At 43.4% G+C, this 26272-nt stretch overlaps 1 protein-coding gene across 1 annotated transcript; it reads left to right on the forward strand.

The window, feature by feature from the left end:
* The first annotated feature begins 8116 nt into the window (after window positions 1–8116).
* GORAB (golgin, RAB6 interacting) lies at window positions 8117–16958 on the forward strand. Its single transcript, XM_031554969.2, has 5 exons — window positions 8117–8192; window positions 8715–9060; window positions 11135–11236; window positions 12719–12859; window positions 15229–16958. Exons 1-5 carry the CDS (start codon window positions 8132–8134, stop codon window positions 15695–15697), a joined length of 1119 nt encoding a protein of 372 aa, XP_031410829.2. The 5' UTR covers window positions 8117–8131; the 3' UTR covers window positions 15698–16958.
* The last annotated feature ends 9314 nt before the right edge of the window (window positions 16959–26272 follow it).

Genomic DNA, 26272 nt, shown 5'->3' on the forward strand with positions numbered 1-26272 from the left:
AGCCCATGGGGGAGGCTGTGAATTAGTGGTGAGGGACAAATCTGTCCTGACTTTGAAACTCTGCCCCTCGTTCTCTGGTGTGGTTTTCCCATGGGTGATGGTGCTTGGAGGAAGCTCAGGTTGCAGAGGGGAAATCTCAGTAAAACTGGATGACTGCATGAGTCCAATGGATAGTCTCTGCCCTTCTGTGCTGATGTTCCTTTCCCACCTCCCCAAAGAGACAGGCTAAGGAGGAGATGAATGAGGGTGATGAACCCCTCTCCCTTGATCAGAGATGATCTCCTTGAGGAATGCATCCAGGAACAGGACCCTTCTCTTTTTGCATATGAAGGGATGGTACAAGTCATAGGTCCATGTCTCAGACATGGGCTTGGAGATAAATGGAATCTTAGAGAAAACATGAAGGTAAAGAGGCAAGAAAAAAAAAAAATGGCTTGAGCTGATGAAAGCTGCTTTCTTGCTCTGGGGAGGTGAGGTTATGGTTATTCACAATACGTTTGCAGGGACTGCTTCTAGAAAGCAGAAGCTGAGCACCAGCCCTTGGTTCCTTTCATTAAGGAGGGAAGGCAGCACACTAAATTTGCCAATAAAATCGTAATAATAATAATAAAAACATAGTCCTTAAACTATTCCTGTTTAAAAATAATAAAAATTAAGAGGTACTTGCCATTTCACATGTCGTCTGGTTTAGCTGCAGGAGCAACGTGGCCCCTGAGAGCTAACCTGCTGGAGCAGATCCCCACTGTGTTCAAAGGCAGTGGGGAGACCTGAGTTTGCTTTCAGGCTGGGGCTGCTGAGGGTTTTGAAGCCTTGAGCAAGTTTTCAGATCTTTTTTTCTTTTTTTCTTTTTTTTTTTTTTCTGTGGCTGAGCAGTCTGGGGGAAAATATATTGCTGAATTGGCATGAAGGGAGGATCCAGATGCTCCCTGGGTTACATTGCAGCTTCTGCAGAAATGCTGCAATCTTGGGGGCTTTCTATAAAACCTGGAGGACGAAGGTCCTGTCTGTGAGCACAGACAGTCTACTTCTCTAAATGAGGCTGATTCCAACAGTTGATCTTCATTTAATGCTCCCTAGCCAGATGAAAAAATGCAGACTGAATCTCAACATGTGTATGTAAGGGGGTTTCTAGTTGCTGGTGCACAGGTGTTGCTACAGATATGATGTGGAAGTACCCTGATGCATGCTGGCTAAATAATCCTGCTTTTCTAAGCTAATCATGCTGGATTAAAAGGTAATGCTGGCTTGGTCTCAGCTGCAAAGCTCAGGGTATCAGTTTGTCCTCTTCAACTCATCTTCAGTCTGTTTGGGAGTGCATTGCTACACTGAGCACGCAGACAGGAATTGCGGAGCCTTTCCTCCTGCTAGGAGAGGAATCTGGAAACTATTACAAGCTGCTCATGCTTAATCATTGGGTGAATCTTAAATGCCTGGCTTAATATTTTGCAGGACTGAAGATGGCATCTGAATTTTTGTGGTGTGCAGGTTACATGGCAGAGCATGTGGGCTTGGATGGTTTTGCTGTGTGTGTTTGAGGGGGGGGGGGAGGAAATTGAACTGTTTTGCCTGGTATTTGTGCAAACTGGCAGCTCAACCATGTTCTCATAGCCTTACTGAGTCTGGCCATTCGTACTTCAAACTGAATTAGAAGAGAGCGCTACACGAGTTTAAAAAACGAAGTCTCCTGGGAAAAGGAAGGCAACCAAAATAACCCCCAACTCTGGACTGGAGTCAGTCAATGAGGAGGCAAAACAATAGGCGTCCTTTCCTCCCTTAAATATCAAAAATGCTTCACATCAGCATTCTCAGACTGAAGATGTTTGCTTTACTGAAGATCGCTGAGTTTAAAGACAGGCTTTCTTCATTTTTTCAGATGGACCTTAATTTAAAAGAAGTTGTTGTGGGTTTTAGTTTGACTTTTTTAAAAGATTAAATAGTCTCCAAGCAAACCAGAGTATTTTGTTACTGGTCAGGCAGAATATTTCTCCTTGATCCAAAATGAAAAGAGATTTTCTGATTGTATTAAAAATACTTCATCTTCACCTTGGCTCCAAAACTAGGATTTTCCACCAATGCTTTTACTTTGGTGACCAGAAGAAACCCATCATCCTTGTTTTCACCTTACAGCTGCAGTAGTAAAGGGTCTAATTTTGGTTGCCCCTATTTTTAATTGGAGCATTCCTTACTGAACCAATAATTTATTGCTAGCTGAGATCTGTGACATCCATGTTCACAGCCAGGGCGTGGTACAGATCTCCCTCCAGAGATCTTGGATTCCTCATGAAAGAGCTGCTAAGCTTCCCTGGCCTTCAGCCTGCTTATTTACATTCTTTATAGCTGAGGCTCAGAACTTGCAGTTGATGCTAGCTAATGAAGATTTGGAAATCTTCCTTCATTAACATATGTGGCCCTGGTAAGCCTTCAGGGTGTCAGTCAGGCCTGCAGTTGTGCCAGAACTTAACTAAAGAAAACACTTCCTTTGGAGAAACTGCTATAAAGCAGCTTCTATCAGAACATTTTGGAAGGTCCTCCTACTTGGAGGGATGATTTTCCAAAGTCATAAAAGGAAGTTACCTGCTAGAGCCTTGGTAAGAACCAAGCTCTCTGCAGTTCTTCAGTCCTTTAAAGACCTCCTCCAAACTCCCATCTCAGTAAATGGCAGTTCCTCACTGAAGATCATGAGCTCCTTTTTTCTGTTGTTTTTTGCTTTTGTTGTTGTTGTTGTTGTTGTTGTTGTTTTGGTGGTGGTTTTTTTGTTGTTGTTTTGGTGGTGGTTTTTTTGTTGTTGTTTTGGTGGTGGTTTTTTTGTTGTTGTTTTGGTGGTGGTTTTTTTGTTGTTGTTGTTTGTTTTTTTAGCTTGCTGTGGAGAAACCATCAAGGTTTGGCATTGGGCATGTAATCTTAGCTGGCATCCTCAATCCTTTTGGTAGCTGGCTACCCAAACCATGGATGGAGCTGTTCATTTGAGTGTTTTTTTCAGCCCCACAGGCCAAAAATGAGCCAAAGCAGTGCAAGCTGATTAATTGCTACATCTATGTACACCAGTATCTTGGGGGGGGGTACAGCAGGATGGGAGCAGCATCCCACATTGCTCCCTGAGGGCTACCACCACATTACCTGCAAGTGGGAGTTGTGTAACCCCAGGTTGCTGAGTTGTGATGGTGTCAAGTTAGGAGAGGTGAGGAGACAGCATCTCCAGCACATGTAACTGGAAGGAGATATGTGAAGTGGCCCTACCTCATTTTGGACTTGTTGGTCATGAGTGGGCATTCTGCAAGTAGTCAGAGGGCACTGAGTTCTATTTGGAGTGGTTTTCACATCATATAAGGCTGGCTCTGGGTTTGGCAAACATCCATCCTTCTGTCTTCCTCACTAGAAGAGGATGATTTCCCATGCTGACTGTTGCAAAGCTGGCTGCCACAAGGGATGGCACAGCCGTGTCTGTGAGTGGAGTGATGACATTGTGACAGCTGAAGGAGGAGGTGGGAATGGTGTGGGAAGCATCCTGGTCATGGGAACAAGACAAATTTCCAACGGGCTGGCAACAGTCATTCAACATAGAGAGGTCAAAATTCTTGTACAGCACCCTGGATGCCTGGACCCATGGGGCATCTATGGATCTGCATCTTTAGAGCTTGTGTGGGGATCCACACATCTGAAACCACTGAAAACCACATCTCGTTATCCCAGGACTGCACTGACCTCTGCTCTGTCTTGTTCGACAGATGTTTATTCTTAAAAATATCTGGTGGTGGAGACCCTGTGCTTTTCTGAAGCTGATTCTCAACATTTTGCTGCCCTAAGTGCTGGGAAGAGCTTCCTCACATCCAGCTTTCTTCTCCACTTATCCACCCCAGGCTTCTTTACAGCTGCATTTTATGTATTTAAAAGCTGCTATCGTGTCTTCTTCCCTGTAACTGTCTCCCATTAAGACTAAACAACCGCAATTTGTTCACTTGGGCATGTAACAACAATCAGTTTGTTTGATGGAATTCAATTTTCTTAGTGTAGCGGTTCTAATAACTCATTCTAGGCCAAAACTAACAAACATTTCACAATTTTCTCTTCAAATCTCTAGTTTTATCAATTGTCTTGACAATTAAGATTACAATTTTTAACACAAGTGGTTAAAATTAAAGCAATTGCTTTCTAATTTTTCTATACAAGTGTTTGAATTATGACATCCATTGAACAATACAGTTAGGAAAATTAAAGAAACATCATGAAATATTTAACATGGTTTTTAAAAAGTATTCACTTAGAGACATTAAGAGATAATTAGATACTTTAAAAAAGTTATTAGCTGCAAAAATATTTCTTCAGCAGTATGAAAATATGTAGCAATAATTGCTATAGTGTTCCACTTGTTTCACTACTCAGCTTTGGCTTTGCAATCCAAAGTGGTACATTTATAATCTTTGGTAAATCTATGTTCAGGATGAATTTTAATTTACCAAGAAGTATATGTAGGAATTTGTAAAACATATTGCATACTATGCTTTCTTTCAGTTCAGATTTTATTTTTTGAAAATAGGACTTTTCTTAAGGAGAAAAACAAAGGCTAAAACTAAAATGCATTGGGGACTTCTACATCCCCATGCCATCTTCATGTCCCATGCCCCTGGCTGCTCCAGTACTTTCTTTTGGTCTAGAGCTGCTCTCCCCATAGCCGTGCAGCGTCCTGCAAGGAGAGGAGAAACCTGAGAGTACCTGCCCCCTCTTTGCTGAGATTTGAGAAGTAAAACTTGGCCCTCATAAAGTAAAATAGCTGTGGTTTCAAGCAGTAGGGGTCACAGGATTGCCCCCAAGGGCTCTGTGAATGGTGGTTCAGAGGAGACAAGGTCACAGCCTTAAATTTCCTATGTAAAAGCGTACTTCTTCACAACAAAATGCATATAGATCTACAAATCAAATAATGTTGAAAACCACTGGTTTCTATGGTTTAAGAAGCAGTCTTCCAGTGTAGTTTTTTCACCTGTTAGCTCTTTAGATAAGTGGGTTTCTGTTTCCCTCTAAGAAATTCCAAAAAACCAAGACTGCTGTAGTGCCAGAAATGATGGTGCTCATTTGATTCCAGTGTAGGAGAACAGATGCTGGAAAGATGAGGCCAAGGCAGAACAGGGCGCACAGCACCTCTGTTAGCCTATCCCAGAGCTGAGATCCTATAATATAATGATTATCCTGCCAGGTGCTGAGCTCCAAGTTCCCAATGCTGGATTAGGGTACGTTGGTGCTGAGCCAGGCGTCTTGGCACTGCCCTGGTGAGGCTTGGTTAAAGGCTGTGGCTCAAGCACATGGCTGAGGTTAAGCACAGGCTTGCGTGCTGGTTTGGATCAGGGCCTCGGGCTCAGCGAGACTGATTTCCACCTTGGTTTCTGAGTCTGGTGTTCCTTAATGGAGAGTCCTTGGGGGTATTTAGCCAGGAAAAAAAAAAAAAAGCTGAATGTAGAGATCAGCGTTGATGCTATGCTCTCAGCGATCTAATCCACAGTCTGTTGGAGCATGGGAAAATCCTAGCTGCCTTCCCCAGGCTGCAGAGGAGGAGGGCCTCAATTGCACTCTTGTTTTCAGTGCCTGCTGAGAAGTTAATTACTTGAATTAATTATTTATCTCCGGTTCAGAACCTTCCTGGATAGTATGGCTGAAATCAGCAAAAGAAATTTCCATAGCATGAATGTGAAAAGCATCCTTTAAAGGAGAAATTAATTCTCAAAAGGCTGGGCTTGCTCCTTGCTCACACATTAATCTGGTTTGGCTGGACATGGTGATTTGGCTCTGAAAAATAAAAATGCAGTTTTAGTAAGATCCTGGTACAAATTGTGACCATCCTGAGCTGAAGTGTCAGCTGAGGACTGACCCTGAGGTCTGACCCTGAGGTCTGCCCTAGAGAGTCAAAGTTGCTGGTCTGTGATGACAAGTCCATCATGATCTGGGAATCTCAGAAGAAAAAAAAATGTGATCTCACGTTACTTGCTGCTTCAGGAGACAGCAGGCTAAATAGGCAATAGAAAACAGACACAGAAGGCACGAACATAACCAGATCTGCCTATGAGGTAGCAGCTCTTGAATCACAAAATGATACAAAAGTCTAATCTGGCCCCAGATGTAAAAGGAAGTTTTAGGTTATTGCTTTTTTCAGTATGGTTTGGGTTGTCCATCATCTCTATCCCAAAGTGGGAATGGAAAATAAGGTTTCTATTTTCTCTTCATTCAGCCTTGTCCAACCTGTGTTTGCTTAGAAAATACTCTTTCATAGGTGTCAAACATTAGTTTCATGTTAAGCTCACAGGCCTTTAATCAGCCACGGAACACGAACAGCCTCCATTTTCTGAATCTGCTGCTGGTAAATGCCGTGTGAAGTGACTTCACTAGGTTATAATTGTTCCTGGAGAAGGCTGGCCCAACTGCTGGTAATTAAACCTTTGGCTGATGGAAACTGTTAAAGCGGATTGCTGCTTTGCCTATAGCATTGTAGTTAACAACTCAAAAGTCTTTATACTTTTTCTATAAAACACATGGGAGTTTTATGCCTGGAATATCTGCTGCAATAAAGAGAATATGGTGCTTCATTTTTGTTTGCAGCATTAAAACTTGGAAGAGAAGAAAGAACTAAGGTTCAGGAATGAGGTCTGGAGTTAGTGCTTCACGAGGCTCGTTCAGTTGGTACCTGTGGTTTCGGCACAGCCTATGGCAGGGATTTAGGTATCAAGACAGATTTAGATTCCTGATTCCAGTACAGGCATCTACAAGGGAATTAAGTGTCCTACGAGACTGGCCAACTCTGATGCATCGTAAAATTCCAGTTGACACCTGGTTCTGCTATCTGGGCTTCCTGGATTTTGAGAGCATATGAGTCAAGGCAAGATTACGGTTCTCATTCGATCTCTTCTGTGCTTGGTAAAGTTTCCCAGAGCAAGCTGTAATCCAGCCCAAGGGGCCATCCTGCAACCTCAAGCCCCTGGTTGGTGATGACCGTGAACAGACCCCGTGATGTCTATGACAGAATGGAGATAAACGTGCTCTGCATCTTCTCCACTGGATGTCTGCCATGTCTCTGTTTCACCCTGGCCCAAAACCAAGCTGCTGGTGAAAAATAGTGATGTGTCTGCTCCCCAAAGGCCAAATTCCAGCAGAAATGTTTGAAACCTGCCTGCAAGTGACAGCCCAGGACTCCATCTCCTCTGAGTAGGATTGGTATTTATGGGATGTGTTAGTCATGCAGGAGCAGTTAGAAGTGCTGCCGCAATAAATTGTGAACTCATGCGTGGCCATCAGATAATGAATTTGTTCTAGGAGACAGCAATTCTTCAGAGCTTGACTAATCCCTCGCAGATTGGAAACCACAAGGGATGTTGTTAGGCACTGAAAAACATCCCCCTTTTATTGCCGATGATGTATTTAAGCCTCCAGCCCACTGGACTGCTTCAGCTAAACCTGAGGCGTGTGTGTTCTACCTGATGTTTTCCCAAAGGCAGGTAGGTTCATCTGCAAGACCTATGGTAGGCTTCAAGCAGCAGCCAGAGTTTGGGCTGGCTGGAAAACATGCACACTTCCAGGGCTAGAGAGAGAATGTTGCTACATCAGGAGCCCATCCCTCCCAGAAAGGGATGCCTGACTTTGTTAGCACTGACATAATCATTTGTCACGTTTAATCTCACATTTCTTTATTACTTTGTGTAGGTTGGGTCTCCGCAACTATTTGGCAGAGAACACATGCCCTGGGCTCACATCTCCCTTACTGCACAGGGCCCAGGGATGTGCTTTCTGTGCCCCTTAAAACACAATTCTGAGATGCTGCAGAGAAAAATACCTCACTAAAACTGCCAAACTACGATCTATAAATGGCCGGGGCGTCGTGGCGTTGCTGCTTTAACGCTGCTTTATTAAGGAGTCCCGCAGATGAGGCCCTGGCCCTGCCCTCCGCGGCCTGCTTCTCGCATCCTTTCAGGCCGCCATCTTGCCCCACCGCGTCGCCATGGAAACGCGAAGCCCCCACCGCGTCGCCATGGAAGCCCCGAGCTGTCTGTCGGGGTTGTCCGCGGCGTTCGCCTGCTCCGAGCGGTGCGGCGGCGGCGGGGCAGCCTCGGGGCTTGCGTGGCGCGGTGCCCCGTGAGCGGAAGGAGGAAGCGCCATGGCCGGTGCCGAGGGCTGGGCTGGTTTCACGCAGGAGGAGCTGCGGCGCCTGCAGCGAGGTACGGAGTGCGGCCGGGGAGCGGCGGGGCCGGGCGCGGTGCGGTGCAGCCAGCAGGCCCTTGGCGCTCCTAGCTGTCCCTCAGCCCGATCTCTTGTGCCTACGCCAGCCTGTCCTCTGGCCCGCTCGTGCATCTCTCTGCCCGTCTTCGCCGTGTTCTTCACTATCCCTCACTTTATAAAGCCCGAGTTGCCGGACCTCCCGTGGCCTTACGTCTGGCTCTCCCCTGGGCTCACCTCTGCTCCTCCCCGAAGTTCTTCCTTCAGTCCCCCACTGCAAATCCCGTTTTCCTCCCTCCCCTCGTTTCGGATGCTCTCATCCCCTAAAACCCCCGATTCCTAGACCAACAGAACATTTCCAGGCTCTTGGATTTTCCTCGGGATGCTTTCCCTTGACACTCAGACATGTCTTATCCTTAGGTTGGTTTTGCCCCAGTTTGTTTACTCAGTGTAACCAATTTACAGTCTGTGTTTGTTTTTAAGGCCTGCTTTTAATTCTCTTTTTCCCCCTCATCCATTGATAGATTTATCTGAGCCCCCAGAGCAGCCGCGTCGTCCCCACCCTGTGAATAAGAATTGGAAGCAACTGCAGCGAGAAAAAGCTCTCCAGCAGCAATGCCAGAAGCTGGGACTGCAGGGTGGAGCCGCCTCTGTTCCTCCTGAGCAGTTGCTGTCTGCACCAAAACATAAACCTTGTAATCCTCAGCAGCCCGTGCCAGCACCACATCGTTCTTCAGCAGATCAAAGGCAACATGACGGCAAAGATCAGCAGAAGGAGGCGAGGCCAGCAGGTCCTTGTGATGGCAGTGACAGTGCCCGGAACCTCACTCCAAAGACGAGCAGCAAAGTGGAGAAAAAGAAAGTGGAATTGTTAGTAAGTTGGTAAAATTGGGGATTGGTTTTATTCTGTATGGATTTATTGTTTTGTTTTACCGTAAAGTGAAATTGAATGTTGAACCTTCCTTTATTCTAATAGGGAAGTTTGAGTGAGAATGTTTTCTTCCTCTGCTTTGAGCCTTTGCTTTTCATCTCTAGGCATTTGGGTTAGACCTGATTCAGTACCAAATTCTGTCACGTAATCCATGCAGAAAAGCACCATGACTGTCTGAATAATTTCCTATAGCAGTGGGACTGTGAATCAAGGAGGTCTGGCTCAATGATTTGTAAAGATCTAATCTCAGACGAATCGTTGCATAGACAAGCCAGCATCTACAACAGAAAATAGCTGTACCTTTTGAAAGTAGATATATTGTGAATGGGAGCACACAGTTACAGAAATTACAATATTACTGTAGATTTATTAATATCTCTTGGTAAGGAGATAAAAATTTCCATTTTAAAGAATTCTCTATCTTTCACAATTTGAGTTCTCACTGTTTAACCCATAGTGGGATGTCTGTCTCTCCCCAAAGCATCAGACTGGTACCTATGAGAGAGAAAGGAAAAAGTATGGAACGCAGCTGGGAGTCTGACTGCATGAGGCAGTTACTTTGTTCATCATCCAGAATACATACAGTAGCCTATAGATGGAAGCTGTTGTCTAAATGTAACAGAGGCCAGGCATTTTTAATGAGATGACTTGTTTTTACCTCTTTTGTGCTTTTCTTCCTGCCTGTATCCAAGTGTGAGGGTTGTTTTTTTTCATGAGTGCACACAGTTCTAGTGTGAGAACCAGTTATACAGGTTCTCTTGCCTGTATAAAACTGCCTGTAGGATATTAGAGGGGACCAAAGGTGCTTTCCATTGGAGAAGATTATGTCCAGTTCCAAGAGCAGTGGCAGGATGCCCTATTTCTCACAGATGCATTATGAGGGGCAGCAGCTGCTGGCTGTGCAGTAACCTGGCTGGGATCACCCAGCTGCAGAGAGCAGTCTCTTCATTAGAATAGCTGCACTTGACTCAGCTATTCCTGTGCTCACCGGGTGTACTGACTGTTCAGCTCCTTCCCACTGGTGGTGAAAAATACATTTTCTGTGAGGGGAAGGTAGTTGAAGCATAGCAGAGAAGGTGTAGGGAGCAAATGACATCTCAATGCCACAACCACCCACGAGTCTGCTGAAGTTATTCAAGCCTGTGCAGTCCAATTTAAATCTTGTCCAACATTTTTTTCAGTATGTGGTTTTAGGAATAGAATGGTGAGAAGTCTGAAGAGATGTTCTTGTGCAGAAATGGTTTTTAAAATAAACATAGCTGAATTACTTTGGCATTGTTAAACTGAGCAAGACCTTGGAACAGAGACTTCTCAGAAGGCATGAAGGATGGAAAAGCAACAAAGCAGGTTTTGTTTCCCTTTAATCCTACCCAATTGTGTTCACACAGGTTGTCCCCTCTCACCAAGAACCTTGCCTTCCATTCTCTAGGATCAGTTATATCTCTCAGTAGTTGTGGTGGCCTAGGAAATGGAAGCCATGTAACTCTTTCCACTGTGATAAAAGGAAAATCTTGTTTTCCTCATTAATCAATTTCATTATAATTCTTATCAGCTCTTCTTTCTATCAGTTTAATTGTCTGAGTGCTCTGTTATAAAGCAGACAGATTGTCTGTCTGATAAGAAAAAGCACTTTCAAAAAAAGAGGCTGCATTGGCAAACTGAACAGATAACTCATAGCAGTTAGTAAGAAGATTGGAACTGCTTCTACCCAGTGGTAAAGCACAACCTTTATAGGAAAAATCTTATCCAATTCTGAGGAAATGTTGAATGCTCTTTCTTCCAGCAATCGTGGAGCCAGCAGCGTGTTTGCATGTGATGATTTGTGTTCTGATCAGCATATTTCATCTGAAAGTGTTTATTGGTCTCAGTGACTTCTTGCAGAAAATTGCTTATTGTTCCTTCAGACTGTTTGGAGTTTGCTCCAGGAAACATGGTGTTTAATATCAGTATTGTGTGGAGGACAGGGAGCAAATTGAACTTGCTATCAATTTTGATCTGCTTGTCAATGAGCAGGCAGGAAAAATCACGGTGGGAGATCCTCCAGCAAGAGCAGCGGCTGATAGAAGAGAAGAATAAACGCAAGAAGGCACTTCTGGCCAAGGCTATTGCTGAGAGGTAAGGCCCTATGCTGAAGTGTAGGCTGAGGCTGAGAAAGAGGTTACTTTCAATCTGCAACCAATTACATATCTTCTTTTAGAATCTCCTTCTTTCCCTCTCTCTTTGCTCTCCATGTACTGCTCCACAAATTAGCAGCTGTGAAAGACAGTTCCTTGTGCTTGCCACGAGTGATTAAGCATTTTGAGTTTGACTTACTAGCATGTGAAAAGTGTTGAAAGGAAAAAACCATCGAGTTTTAAGAAGTTTTTTACACTTGGCTGATTAAAATACATAGAAATTCATGTGTTCTTAGAGTTGTTAGCTCTTGTTTTTCCAGTGACCGGACTATAAATAGTGTTGTCCAGCAAGATAGGTAAAACTGCAAATCAGGCAAGGTTTGTGAGGAAGAATATTGGAGCAGTTGATAGCACTGAATCAAGGAAAGTGATGCACAGCTTTCTGGCTCACAGTCCTCTCTCAGGAAAGTGTCATGTTTGCCCATTGAAGCTCATGAGTAGTAAAGATGAATTAATATCAGTACTGTGCAGAAGATTCTCTTTGACATTCTGAAGATTTAGTTTTCTTTTCCCTTTTCTAAGCAACGAGTAAGTGTGGTCAAAGTCTGTGGGACAATGCCACCAGGCTGGCATAAGGAGAGGGAGGAGTAGTGGAAGGTAGTGGACAAGGAGTTACAGCTGAGATTTAAAGGTCTTCAGGCTTTAAGTAGTACTGAAAGATGTCTGCTTCTGTTCACCTGCATCAGCTGATCAACTGAGAGGTGGTGTCACTTCCTACCTTTGCTTTGGAGTAAAGCAGTGGCTGAAAAGCACAATTTTGCTGTTGAAGAAGAATGACAGTTGCAAAGTGACCTGGTGTAAAATCTTGTTGCAAACTGCTTAGTTTGCCTGAGAGTGAAGTCCACTGAAGCTTGCTGCTCTTAGCAATATTCAGTTTTCAGAACTTGGGAATGAACAGGCTGAGCTGAGAAAGGTTGCATAAGACTTGGTTGCAGTCCTTTGTGTTTGAGGTAAAACTTTCCATTGACTTCACTGGGATTTGGCCAGGACTTTTGGGAACGATTTTACAGCAGGGAAATCAAGCTTAGGTTAGGTGGCTTTTTGGCCCCTTCTAGCTGGACTTCTTTGAAAGGGGATATTTGTAGGACCGAATACCTTCTCCCTCTTACTCACCCCCCAGGTTTTTTCCTGTTTCCTTATGCTGAGAGCTGCTTAGATACAACAACTTCTTGTGTGTTTCCTTAGTGAAGGAACACAATCCATTTTAGGTACTTCCGTTATAGTCATTGCATCACTTTGATGAAGTCCATTAATAGCAGACATTTTAGATCCTTGTGGATATTAAGATCAGAAGTCTTTAACCATAAAGGAGTAGCCTTTAGAGTACCTCTTAAAGAGAGTAGTTGCTTTGCAAATGTAATGAAGCCCATTATGTCAATAAAAGAGGCTTGCAATGAAAATGAAAGCATCTTCCGGTTTGCAGATCCATTAGAAATCAAGCTGAAACAGTGAAGCTAAAAAGGATTCAGAAGGAGTTACAAGCTTTAGATGACATGGTGTCTGCTGACATCGGCATCCTGCGGAACCGCATTGATCAAGCCAGCTTGGACTACTCCTATGCCCGGTAAGTGCCAGGCAGGGAGGAGGAGGGAACAGCCTTTCCTGAGCAGAGGGAGCAAATGTTGTTTCTACTCACTGAAGCAGTAATGGAGTTAGGTCGCTGTAATAATGTGTATGTAAAGCCCCTCAGACTGTCTGCTTAGAAACCTTGAGGTAAAAGTGTGCTTTTTATTTCCTCGTTTTTTCCCTTGAAATCTGGAAACTGAAGTTTGTTTTCTGACTGCAGACTGTGCTTTCCAGCTTCGTGCTGTCATGAGGCGTACTTACTGCTTTAACTGTGCCTTTGTCCTTAAGCCCTGCTTTATTGTTTCAAGGTTGTTTATTTCTTCTTAGGGAAAAGAGATCTTTTTAAAAAATCCTAAGTGAAAGTCCATTTCAGGGAAACTTGCCTTTTGATGACAGGTCTGGTCCTGCTAGAATCTATGGGACCAATTAAGCTTAAAACAGAATCCTGCTGAAGTGTTATTGGAACTGGGATGAAAAATGGAAGGAAAAAGAAAGCTTTCCCCCTCCGCAATGTGCCTTTAATCACTCTGGTTCTGATGAGTTCCTTAAGTGCAAGAAATTAATCGGAACACCCTTATAGCTGTGGGTAAACCACAACATCAGTAGATAAACATCAGCATGTTTATGTAGTCGTTGAATAAAATGGAAATGTTTGGTTGAGGTTTTGGTTCGAGATTCAGTGTGTGAAACGTCTATTTCTACTTAAGAATTCTGCTGTATGACGACCACAGGCTAATAAGTGTGGTAATTAGTCTTCAAAAAATAGCAGTAGTAGCTTAAAAAATAGAGATTGGGGTTGCATGATTATCATTTGAAATTTCTAAGGTTAACTGCAGTTTCAGTAGCTGAGTGTATGGATGCTGAATTTCTTGTCCTCGAGAGGGAAATGTTTCATTGTATTTTTGGCTTAACTCTGCTTTCTGAAACTGCTAAACACTCTTGCAAATGTCCTTATCCAAATTTTCTAATAACGTGTCTCTTTGAAATGCTTAATAGCAAAAGAGAATGTAACAACCAGCTCCAGCTTTTGGAAAGCAGTTTATAGTGAGGGTAACAAGGGGGATATTGGTTGGACAAAGGAGATGAAATTCTGAAACAGTGATTTTGATGGACTTAGTAAATCTTGTTGTGAGGGAGAGATTTGGAAGCTTATTTTTTTTATTTATTGTAATTATGTGAGTTACATAATTACAGTGCCGTAGTTTTTGTACATTATGAGCCAAAGCTAATTTACTTTTAAGTGGTAGTTTTGAAAGCAATTTTTTCAGGCCTTGGCTTCTATTTTTGGGCTAAAACCCAATCTTTTTCACTGGGTCAAGAAGTGCAGTGTTAAATAATTCTGAGCACGTGGTTGATGGCATCTGACAGTTACTGGAATGGAATGGAATTTTAATAATTATGATGTGGAGAAGATATGTGATTTTTGGCCCAAAATTCTGCACAGAATTTTGTGCAGAAGCTTCCAGCATAGTGTTGGCTCTTCCATTTTGGATACCTGACCCAGGGAAATCTTGACTTTCTTGTTTTGTTCTCATTCCTGGTGAGCAAGATTGCATCTCTCTCTCTAATAATAAAGCAGAATTAATATACAGTTTCAGTGAATGTAGTTGAAGATACATCACTAACATGGACACCAACCATTAAAGTGCTGCATATCCGGGATACGTTGACCTCAATAAATATTTGGAATATTTCCTTCTTGGCTATATTAGCCATGAGAGGAAACACAGATTGGCAGGAGGTATGTGCTGGGGGAATGCTTACAATGAAATTCTACATCTGTTGCCACACAAAAGTTGTGTTCACTATTGATGTCAGATGCTATGTTGATCTGTGGCGTTCGTGACTTTCAGAATGTGTATCTGGGTGGCCAGAAGAGTGTGCATCTAGATCAGATCCAAGTGCAAGTATGTATAGCACCATCATAGCAGCTGTGTCCCTTGTGCTGATGAATGGACTAGAAAAACTCAAAACTGTTTTACAATGTTGCAGTTTGCTGGATAGTTGTTCATTTGAAGTGTGAAAACACTACAACTTCTGCTGGTTTCTTTCTCCTGCTAGTGTTGCATCTCTTAAAACTGGCGGTAAAAATGCTTGCTTGCAATTCAATCTCTGTATTTCAGACAAGCGAATTAACTCTTGCAGTGTAGCAGCAATGGAGGCCAATGTGTTAAAAGAAGATGGCTTAAAGTATTTGTACTTGTTTCCTCCCCGCCGTTTAAACTAAGGTAGCAGCACATCGTGAAACAGCTGGCATAATGCATTCAGAGCACGTTGCATTTCAGGGATGCTTAAAGTGTCTGTCCGTGTGGCAGATTGCAAAGTGCTTTGAGAACTAACCCACGAGAAATGATGCTGGTTTTGCAGGAAGCGGTATGATAAGGCTGAGTCGGAGTACGTGGCAGCCAAGCTGGACCTCCAACACAAGACAGAGATCAAGGAGCACCTCACAGAGCACCTGTGCACGATCATACAGCAGAACGAGCTCCGCAAGGCCAGGAAGCTGGAGGAGTTAATGCAGCAGCTGGAAGTGGAGGCAGATGAGGAAAATCTGGAACTTGAGATAGAGGTGGAGCGGATGCTGCAGCAGCAGGAGGCAGAAGCAGGGAGACAAGCCAGCCAGTCACACAATCGTGCTGGGACAGCTAAAGAAAACTCAGCTCCCACTGTTACAACAAAGGAGAGTGAGCATGCTAACCACGCTGCTGCTTCTCCTGCTCTCTCTGAACAGTTGGTGTCTGAAAACTCCGGTACCAAATCCCTCTCTGATATGGACAACCAGACTCAGGCAGTAAATGTGACTCCTGGAGACTCCCCAGCTTGCTCTGCTACATGACTACTACTTTCAGCCAGCTGGTTATGGATGTGATACTCTCTGCAGGCTTGTGGGCTGTATGTTATCTCTGGGCTTCTGCGGTGCCAGTAATATGCACTTCATTTTAGAGGATTTTTTTTTAATTCTTTTTCAGGAAGACCTCTTTTGGGGTTCACCATCTGTCCTTATCATTTTGTTCTCTTACGTTCACATTCTAATGCCCAGCTCTTCATGGAATTTTATACCTTCCACATATGACACTTGGAGGCAACAGAATTTTTTTCCAAGGGCTTTTCTGCATATCAGTATCACAGATACCTGTTCCAAACAGTGTGCAAGAGATATGTATCTACAGGAGAAAGCTTTGCCAATTATTCAGTCTGTAGACACATTCTGTCCCCTGACAGATGCAATAGGATTTTTATCTTCCTTTGTATCCATAAGGGATAAGTTTTCAACGGTTTTAATCCAGTGAAACCCAAGTGTATATTTTAATTATCTTCATAGCTTATACTGTTTCCTGTACCTGATTTAAGGGATAATTATATATTGGGGGGAATTGCAAAGTTAATTGTAATATTTCCTATTTATTGCTTCCTGTTTCTTTCGGATAGTGCTAGATCACACAAAGCTCTATATTGATAGTGAATTGTCTATGAACTCACAGCAGCTATGATTTAACAAAAATAGTGGGTGACAATTTAAGACGTGGCAGAATGTATGATGCAGAAGTAGAAACGAAGAAAACAGAATTATGATTAAAACTATTCCATTGCAAACATTTTCCTCTATCATTGTTGCCTCAAAATGCTAATAATCAGCAGGGACCTTGTAATGAATAATTCCCACAGCATATTGGAATGGAGCCCGTTTTCCTGTAATGATCAATGCATTCTGTTGCCTGGGGAGTGGGTTTGTACCCCACAAGAAGTTGAGCTATTTCTCTCTGTTGCTGTTGAAAGGCTTTAGAAAACTCTTCCAGGTGGAGAAAGTCTCAGGAATTAGAACAGAGGACATATGAAAGCCTCCAGTAGAGACTGATGCAGCTGCAAACCTTGGGGACACTGTAGCTATCCACTTTGTAATAGAGGAAAGCTGCTTTCACTGTGGCAATGTTTTCTGTAATACCTGACCTGAACATGTCAGAGTTTATGAATGAGTTATTGAATGATGCCATCAAGTGTATAAATGGGACACTAATTGTCTCTGTGGCTTTAATAGTGGAAACAAATATGTCACTACATTTCATTTTTATTCTATTAATAAATTGGTGCATCTTCTACATGGTGTATTTGCTTTCAGTTTTGATATCTGATACTAATACCCATATCCAAGACTGTTTTTCCACAGGAGGTGATAAATGACAGAATCAGATACGTCCCTTGGCAAGTTTCCTCTGTGTGAAAGTAAAACCTTGAAGAAGGCTGTTCCAGTGTATGAAAATGTATGGGGCAAAGACATGGCAGGATACGACTTGGCAGGAGTTTTGTCTTCTGTCTGTGGTCTGAGACAGCAGTGAAAAATCGCTACTGGTGCCTCCCATACACAAGGGAAAGGAGGATAAATATTTCTAGAGAAAACTCTCATGATTTGAACTGATTAAAGTTGGAAAAGTCTATAACAACCTTTGAGATGCACAGGAAACACTGCTGTGTTGCTGATAGGTTTCTTTCCCTGATATTTTGCTGAAAAAAAGTTGGCCTAACAACCAAGTATTTGATTGCATTTTGAAAAAAAAATGGTGACAGGCTTCCTTTGCCCTGTCTGCAGTTGCAGAGCAGCTTGTAGCAACCTGATTATGGTTTTCAAAGCTGGTTACTGGTAAGTGCAATAGTAATTTAATTGTACTGTTCTTGTTTCCATCCTTTGCAGCTGTCCCTAGTTGCTTCTCGAGAGAATCCTAAGTCTTACTGGGTAAGTCTGTTCCTCATTACGAGTTATATTCAGCTCATCGAGTGGCATAAAGAAGAGCATCTGACAAGATTTGAATTGTAATGGTGTTTACAAGGTACAAATGCAGACACTTAGGCTTATAATTTGTGGGTCTCTGCTAGGTTAATGTATTGAAATAGGCCTACTGATTGCACCTTGATGTTATTACCAATATGGTTATTGTCTGAATACCTCCAAACAAAAGAAGGTGGAAAGCTGGAAATCCAAAGATCTTTCTGATAACTACTCAATAATATGAGTTTTCTGAAACAGAGTAAGCTTATATCCATTAGAAAGGCTTAAAAGATGGGAAATTCTCATGTACCATGCTGATAGTGCTGGTGCTGTTTCTGCCTCTTGGGAAGATGTTATTGTTAGAATCAGCAGTTTCTGTTCTCTCACTAGTCTCTCATCGAAGTTCTGGCCAGTTCTCTCTGTATTTAACTTCTGAGCTTGCAAAATGAAGTGAACTGGCTGCACGCCATATGAAACGGCCACATGAAATAACAATAGGCAGCCTAGCATTTGGTTGCTCATTCTAGGCAGGAAGCCGAAGAGTTAAATTGTTTGATCTGAGTTATGAAGCCTTTCTCTGACGTGTGATATAAACCACTACCATGGTGTCAGTTCCACTTTGGAAATTTGCAAATGTTTTGATGGGTGCCAGTGTGCCGGTTTAACATTCCCCCTATGCCGGAGCCAAGCAGTCCAGTCATAATTGTAACAACATGTGTGCTGGTCAGAAATGCCAGGAGATGATTTTGGTGCAACAGAGGAGTTGGGGTTTTTTTTCTTGTTTTTTTTCCTTGAAGGAAACAGAACAGTTGGAATTGAAGCTCTTCAAACAAAAGCCTTTTCTACCTTAGTAGCGGTCAACGTGTTTTATTATATTTGGCTCTGCTGCTGTGAGAATGCATCAAAGGCAGGTGCACCATCCACTCAGCGTGTTGCACCTCTTCAGAAAAGCAGGGAACTGCAAAATTCAGATGAAGCCAAAAGCAGGTAGGCAGATTTTTAAGTGAGGGCCTGTTGCTTGTACAGGTAGAAGCCTGAATATGAAATGTGCTGGGGTTGAACACCATGGCAGGGAAAATGGAGTGATATCTGACAGTACCACTGTAGGGCTCAGCACAGGGGATTTGGTTTCTCCTGTGGCAGTGCAGCCATTTCCACTATGGGAAGGAGTGGAAAACACCAATGTATGCCACTGTGAGAGTGTTAAAGGAGTACAATATAATTGCCCATGTTGCAGTTTGGCCAGGATGTTGGGATTAATGCTCCTTCCTCTGTCAAGAAATGTTTAAGTGAGCACAGATGGTCACGGCTCAGACAAAATAGCATTAACTCCGGCAGTCTAGGGTTCCCATGGATATCTAGTGCGTGGTGTAAAACACTTGGACAGTCCCCAGTTTGATTGTATATCCGACCAGCTAAGTTGAGCTCTTGAGAGGCTTCATCTTAGGGTAGCTGTCTGGTAGAGATTTAAGTTCTCAGTCAGCCATGTTTCTCCCTAATACCTTCTGCAACATTCTGAAGTCTTTGCTTTGAGCCCATGTCCCACCTAAAGAGAATGAGGACAGGCTGGGATAGACTAGCAAGAGTAATTGGTGTACTGCCTCTCCTGACTAGCAGTATCAAAACATGCTATATGGGATTGCTGATAGGAAAGTCACCCTATTCAGAAGTTCTAGATCCAGTGATAGGGGTAGAGCACTTCCAAATTGCCCTCTGTGCTGGCACCCACTGTTTTGCATTTTTTGCTTAGGACTGTAGGATCTTTAGAGTTTCCATTCTCTGTAAAGGTTCAAACTTGAATGAAAACCCTGACAATATGGATTGTCCCAGCCTGAGTCCTGTTACTTTATCAGACTCGCCTTATGTGGGATCTGTGAGTAGCTCTTGATCTTAGTTTAGTACAATTGTGATTCTGTGTAGACGTGGAGGCTTGGGATAATACTAGCTAAGACATCTCTGTGCTCTGCTCTAATGCATGCCATTGCTGTGTGTAAAGGTTTGAACTATGGTTGAGAGCTAGATAAATTTTTTCTGCAGGCCTGATTCAGCCCAGAAATTTTATGTTTGACACTTTGGTATTGTATCACAGTCCCTTTTCTAACTCTGTGCATATAGGCAGGTGTGGGTACAAGGGACAAAGGGTTTTGCCAGTGGCAATGCAGGCAGGGCTTAGAGATGTGGGCTGGTATAATGGAAACCACATGCTTGTTAAGTGCCCTATTTAGGCCTGTCTGCATGGTCCTATTAAAGCGAGTGTTGGCTCCTTTGATGGGGCACGAGACTGGTTTCCTTCATCATTTACCCTGATTTATGTGCCAGCAGCGAACCTGTACGTCAGTGGGGAAAGACCAAGTAACGAGAGAGGTTAGGCAAGCCTCACCCCCTCGGCATGACAGAACATCAGATCCTTCAAATCCTTGCCTTTGGCAGCCTGTTAGTTGCAGGGTTTAAATCATGCCTTTTAAGATGCAGGTAGAGACACTAAAAAGCTTGGGCCTTTCTGAATTAGGGCCTGGATTGTGTAGTTAGAGTCATTTTCTCAATTAGCTAAACATAAATCAATATAACGAGGCGCTTGGGAGCATTGGGCAGGTTTAGTACCTTGTCTCTCCTGCCTCTGTCCTTACTGCTCCCACCTGGTTATTTGGCTGATCTGCTGGTGATTTTATTTTTCCACGCTGCCAGAGCCAAGCAGTGGGTTTTAGTGTCTGTGCTGGTTCTTATACCTGGCACGTGTGTGTGTGAGAAGTGATAATTAGGATAAATTGGTCTTAGTAAGATCTATGTGGCATCATCCTTCAGAGAGGGGAGGCACTGTCCTGTTGAGTAGGAAACAATGATTGGAGACACAAACACAGAAAATGTAACAGCAGTAGGGATGCCTTTCAGAGTGATACCCAGAACTGGAAAGCACCGTTTGTGCTCTCCAAGCCATAACTCCCTTTTCAGGCCTACAGCATGGAAGGACTGTGCTGCTTTCCAGAGATTGATGGGTAATGGAAAGGGGATGGGTGGTTTGCTGGCACATTTCAGCCCTGCTTGGGTGGAGTGCTGGAATCCCTCTGAGCAGGCATCCATGGAAAAACTTGGAATTTCCTCACAAGAAACAATTAAACCCTAGGAGCTGGGAGGACCTGTTTTGTGCCTTGAAGTCCCATTGCAGTGGATATAAAAAATTCAGTGTGAGAGTTGCAGTGCTAGGGATAGCTCTTCAGTCTCTTGCATCTTGCAGAGTGGGGGAGATGATGTGCAAAGATAGCTGAATAAAGGAGCAGAATGCTGTTCACCCAGCCCAAGCATGGCCTGAAGCAATGGCCTTCCCTGAGAGGTGGAGCTGAAAAACACCCAAACCAACCTTGATTGCTTTGTGTAATAGAGGTGAAATTGAGGACTGACTTTCCCTAGGCAGAAATCTTGCTCTTTGCTGAAGCAGTTAGCAGTGCTGGTGATGCACTTGAACAGGTGATCGTCTGGTGCAATCCTCTCACATTATCAGTGCTGAATCTGATCCTTTGAGTGTCTCTCTAGCATTTCTTTTCTCAGTGAGCAGCAATGGGTCTTTGCTCTGATTTGTGGGTGTTTTGGAGAGCCTAGGCAGTGGGTAACAGCAGCTTCCTGTCGATATGATTCCTCCTCCAAGAGATGGAGGTAGGTATCCTGCAGATACCTGAGCAAGCCATGCTATCTTGCCTCTTTTTTTTTTTTTTGTTTCACTGTGTAGAAGTGTAACCCCTTGGGCTATCCATCCCCAGGAGGTGATGAGCCATCAGCCCAGCAAGGGGTACCCAACTAGAAATGTTTGGCTGCATATGGTATGACTGAAGAGTCACAAGCTGGCTGTCCCCCAGATCGTCAGTTTGGGCAACAAGCTCTGTAAGCTCTCTGCAGAACCGTGCTGTGAGCCTGTGCTCAGTATTCTCACTGTGTTTGCAACATGAGCTAGAGTAAAACAGTCATGTCTTTGTAGGCTCGAGTGACTTTTCCAGACAGACAGCTCTTCTCTCCCAAAGATGGGTTAATAGAATTCAGACATCATCTTTTTTTTAAAAAGTTTTCCAATTTGGATCTGGATTAGGTTTCTCAGTAATACCCGAATCCTCGCATCACGTTTCGGTGAGTTCTGTAGCTGCTTAAGTGTTGACTCTTATTGCTGATTGTGCATGTTCCATGCTGGTGGTGTCCTAGAGGTTGTGTCTCTGTCTTCACTATCACATGAGCTGCAGCTGGTCCCACATCTTGGTGGTTAGTTTCATGGCAAGGAAGATAATACTATTTGGCATAAGGATGTGCTCATAAAGAACTAGGTCCATTCCAACATTTTTCTAGCACGCTTCTCTGATTCTCCAAGAAGAACATCTTGCAGCTATTTAAAAAGTCAGGCCTGGTTCTCTGCAGGATTTTCTTCTTGCATCCAGATCTTTTTTTTCTATAATGTCTGCTAAAATACCACGTGTTTTCTTTTCTGCACTCCTCAAATCAAAATATTTAGCCATGTACTTTTCTTCGTGACATCCTACTGCATCCCCCCCTAACTACTGTGGAGTGTCCATCAGCCTCACTGATGCTAACCAGGTCTGCAGTAAGCCAGCACTTCCAAGCAGGCAGGCTCCTACTCCTGGCCTTGCTCAGCAATCTGGTATTGTCGATGACACAGGCCCTCTGTGAGCCTTTTGGGGGTGATGTTCTCCCTTTCAGAACCTGAGAAGCTATAGGAGGATGATTTCTTTGACTTGGAATTTGCAGGATGTCATGCTTGGATACTCATGATGCTGCCTTCTGGCCTTGGCATCCGCAAAGCTAAATCTACTTTTCGTACAGGGGAATCACGTTTTGCTTTTCATGCCTAGTCTGTCTCCTTTGTCCATATTCCTCACAACGCTGGAGTTCTTTATTACTCAAACCTTCCCAAGCTACCAGGTTTTCTCCTTCAACCTGCTTTGCTTTCTCTTTCCAGCAACTGCTGAGAAACTTTCTGGATCCGTCTGTCCTGCAGGCTAGGCATCTAACCAGGGCTCAGATCTGAGCAGAAGGTGGATGAGCGCATGGTGGTACTGCAAGTACTTTGATTCACAGAATTAATACTCAATAGAATTAAACTCAGAGGCAGCTTCAGCAGCCCAGATTCCCACTGTTCTTCCCAATCCTAGGCTTTCAGGCTATCTGTTTTTCACTGTTACACCTTTGCTCTCAGAAATCTTTCCTCTCGCTTACCATATCTGTGACTCCAGAGGAAGTTGTTTTGAGTTGGTTACCTCTGGAGGTGACAGATGATAACCCATCTGGGCAACCCCGGAGAGAGCCAAGAGGAGACTTCCTGATGGGGGTGAGGCCTGGAGAAGGCATTCGGGATGGCTGCCATCCACAAAAACATCAAAGGTGCAAATGGCTTTTATCAAGAGGCAGTAAAACTTTAATCCAAAGCCCACTTTAATATATTTGCCACATATTTAAAAGGGAAGTGATTTCACAAATGCTTTCGAGAGTTTTATAAATTCTCTAGACCTGTGTCTTACAAGTGTCTCTACTCTGGAAACCTGATGCTTTTGTTTTGGGGATCCCAGATATTCAGGACTGGAACTAAGGAGAGAATGAGAACTAAAACCACTTCAAAACCTCTTTGAAACTTGGGTACAAATAGTGTTGTTTTTTGCGTTTGTTGTTTTTTTTAGCTCTGAATCTCTGTTATCTTTGTTGTTTATTTGGTTTTAGCAGATAACATCTCCTTAGACAAGAGAGTGAGACATTCTCCATTCAGTTGTCAGAAGTCCCCCAGTTCCAGCTCAGTAAGGCTACGAGGCACTGGCTTTTTAACCTGCTGGAATGCTTACTTCTACTCTGGATCTTTAGGCCAGTCCTATTTTACTGGAAGAAATCTCTTGCTGTTCCCACCAAAGGTAGAAATTCCCTTACAAGATTAGAAGAATTGTAGGCTTTTCCTCTCTTTCTTTCTTTTTTTTTTTTTTTTTTCCCCTCTCCTTTTTCTTCTTCAGTGGGAGAGTGTAAAGATCGCTGCTTTCATTTGGAAAGGGCAAGTGACTTTCCCATGCTGTAATACCCAGCAAGTGTTGAGAGAATGTGGTTACATAAAACCATATTTTTAATACAACCGACAGACTGTCTTGAGAGCTAAGTGTTTTTTGACAGTTTTTATGCACCTGTTAATTCAAAGCTCTTAACATGTGCCAGTTAAAAAGAGCTAGGCACTAAAACATCCAGCCTGTGGACTGCAGGGGCTCAGCTGCACACCAGAGCACCAGGAATCCATGCAAGGTAGAAACTTGGCCTCTCTTACAGGACAGATTGGTAGATGACTAATTCAACTCAGAGTTTTTGTTTCCCTTGGCCTTGAAGATTCTTGCTTCTCCTTTGGACCTGAAGAACAGCTGATGGGGTTTCTTCACTTTCCTTTTCCCACCTATTGTAGTTAGAAATCTATGAAGATAGAAGAAAAACTCTGGCAATAGCTGCCCAGGCTCCTCTGCTAAGTTTGTGCCTCCTTGTTTTCTAAGGAGGTTGCTTCTTATCATCAGTGCCGAAGCAGTCATTGGCAAAGCCCAGATGGAAGCCTTTTACTCAATCCTCTGTAGTCACTCCAACCGGAAGAGACAAGTAGGTGTAGCCTTGCTATCAGCAACATAAGGTAAGGCTGAGAAGACCTCTAATTTTTTCTTTCCTCTTCATTCTTTCAATGTCATCTAGCCTCAAGTTGAGAGATTTTATCATAGAACCCTTGGAGTTGGAATGGACCTCTGAAGGCCATCTAGTGCAACTCTCCTGCAATGAACAGAGACATCACAGCTAGATCAGGTTGCCCAGGGCATTATCCAGCCTCACCTTGAATATCTCTAGGGAAATTTTCTCAGGATCTCTTGCACCCTTGTTTCCCTCCATCCACTTAGGGCTCTTTCCCGCTCTGGAGAATGAGGGCGCAGCAGAGAGGTGAAATCCAGGGACAAACATCCCACAGAACTGGGGACATGGGTTGGAGAGGGAGGAGAATTGGGCTTGGCTTCTTATGCATGCCAGAACTATTGAAGTGTTTCAGGTAAGGTGCAGCATCCATTCTGAAGGACAGGGGAATTCAACACTGCTCTCCTAGCTGGGTTACAAGCATGCAACAACTTTGCCTTTGTGTGAGACCAAGAGCACGGGCTCATCTGGTGCTCAGTGCTGTTGGCTGGGACTCTTCTATTACATAGTTCTATATAATGGTGCTGAGCATCAACGTTGTTCTGTGCGTCTCCGCCAAAAGGCATAAATCCCTTTCCCTGCAAGGTTTGAACATACAGTTTGATTGCTTGAGAATGGGAAAATTCATCAGGAATAACTTCTTGGAACTTCATTAGTGTCTGTGAAGGGTGCATGTGAGCTTCAAATGGCATGAATTTTGTTGTTCTTTTTTTTTTTTTAATCAGGAAATACTGGATGGGGGCTTGTCAGCCAAGCATCTGAGAGGGCGATAGATGGGGTTAGGATTCCCACATCATTAACATTCATTCCGTGTCTTGCAAAATTACCTGACAGGACAAATATGATCCAGATCAGGTGTGTGCACACTATTGCTTTGTGTTGAATTAGCTAGAACACGCTACATGGTATTTATATTGGCTTCATCTTGTACATTGACTGCTGGAAGACATATGATATCCCATCTGGCATAAATTCTGTTAGACTGAAGTTACCCCCTAACAAGTCAGAGGATAAATTTGGCGAGGCAGAGGGGTATATACTACATCAGTGTTTGCTGCGTGAATTCACAGCAGTTTAATCCTGTCCTGGGTGCCATCAAATAGAACTTTCCTGTGTCTTGTGTAGTTGTTATTTGTGACACTTATAGGGGTGCTTCCATGAAGAAATGTGAATTCTGATTGCATTAGTGTTACAGTGATTTCTTAGATTGCTCCTTCAGTAACGCTGTGTGTGTACTTGACTGGTAGACTGTTTTCTCAGGGTGCACCTTCAGTGCCAAGCAAGATTGAGGTGCCAAGTAGGGTGACCTCCTGTTGTAGAATCACAAAGTCAAGAAAAGATCTCTAGGTGTCCTCTAGCTGATAACCACATGTACATCCATCCATTCTTCCTGTCAGATGATTGTCCAACTGTGGTGATGGAAAATGTGTCTTTGAGCAGTTTACCTCAGAGTCTAACTTGAATCTGCATTGCTGCAGTTTAAACCTAAGTTTTCTTGCCCCATTAACTGAGTTCGAAGAGAACAGTTCTTTCTCTTCTCCAAAGCACAGCCATTTCTCCATGTTAACCTTTAGAGCATTTGCACAGCAGGCTCTGCAGTGAGGCAGAAAGCGAAGCATGCATGGTGAGAAGCATCCAAAACCCATCCAGATCTGCACTGAGTTTCCAGCACTAATCGAGCCATCTGTGACTCATCTTCATGCTTGTGCGTCAACTCATGCAGATAGCTTCAGAGCAAGTAGAGCTCTGAATCACTGCACACACGCATGGACAACAGCACCAGGTTTCCTCATCGTTGTGCTCACGAGTGCACAGAGCTGCAATGCACCAAACGTTCATAACGAAAGTATGCTGGTTGTTCATTGCTATGTTCAAACCATTAAGCATGCTTGATTTGCAATTACAAAAAAATGAGAAGACTCATCATCCTTGCAGAGAGCCCAGCTACTTTTGAAAACA

The sequence above is a fragment of the Meleagris gallopavo genome, chromosome 10 (genome assembly GCF_905368555.1).
Source record: "Meleagris gallopavo chromosome 10, MGAL_WU_HG_1.1, whole genome shotgun sequence".
Taxonomy (NCBI): domain Eukaryota; kingdom Metazoa; phylum Chordata; class Aves; order Galliformes; family Phasianidae; genus Meleagris; species Meleagris gallopavo.

What these genes read in the sequence shown, in the direction of transcription:
- GORAB (XM_031554969.2), top strand. Translation starts at nt 8,132, where the DNA reads ATGGCCGGTGCCGAGGGCTGGGCTGGTTTCACGCAGGAGGAGCTGCGG. An exon ending in GCTGCGGCGCCTGCAGCGAG is followed by an intron (nt 8,193 to 8,714) that starts GTACGGAGTGCG and finishes ATCCATTGATAG; the next exon opens with ATTTATCTGAGCCCCCAGAG. An exon ending in TTGGACTACTCCTATGCCCG is followed by an intron (nt 12,860 to 15,228) that starts GTAAGTGCCAGG and finishes CTGGTTTTGCAG; the next exon opens with GAAGCGGTATGATAAGGCTG.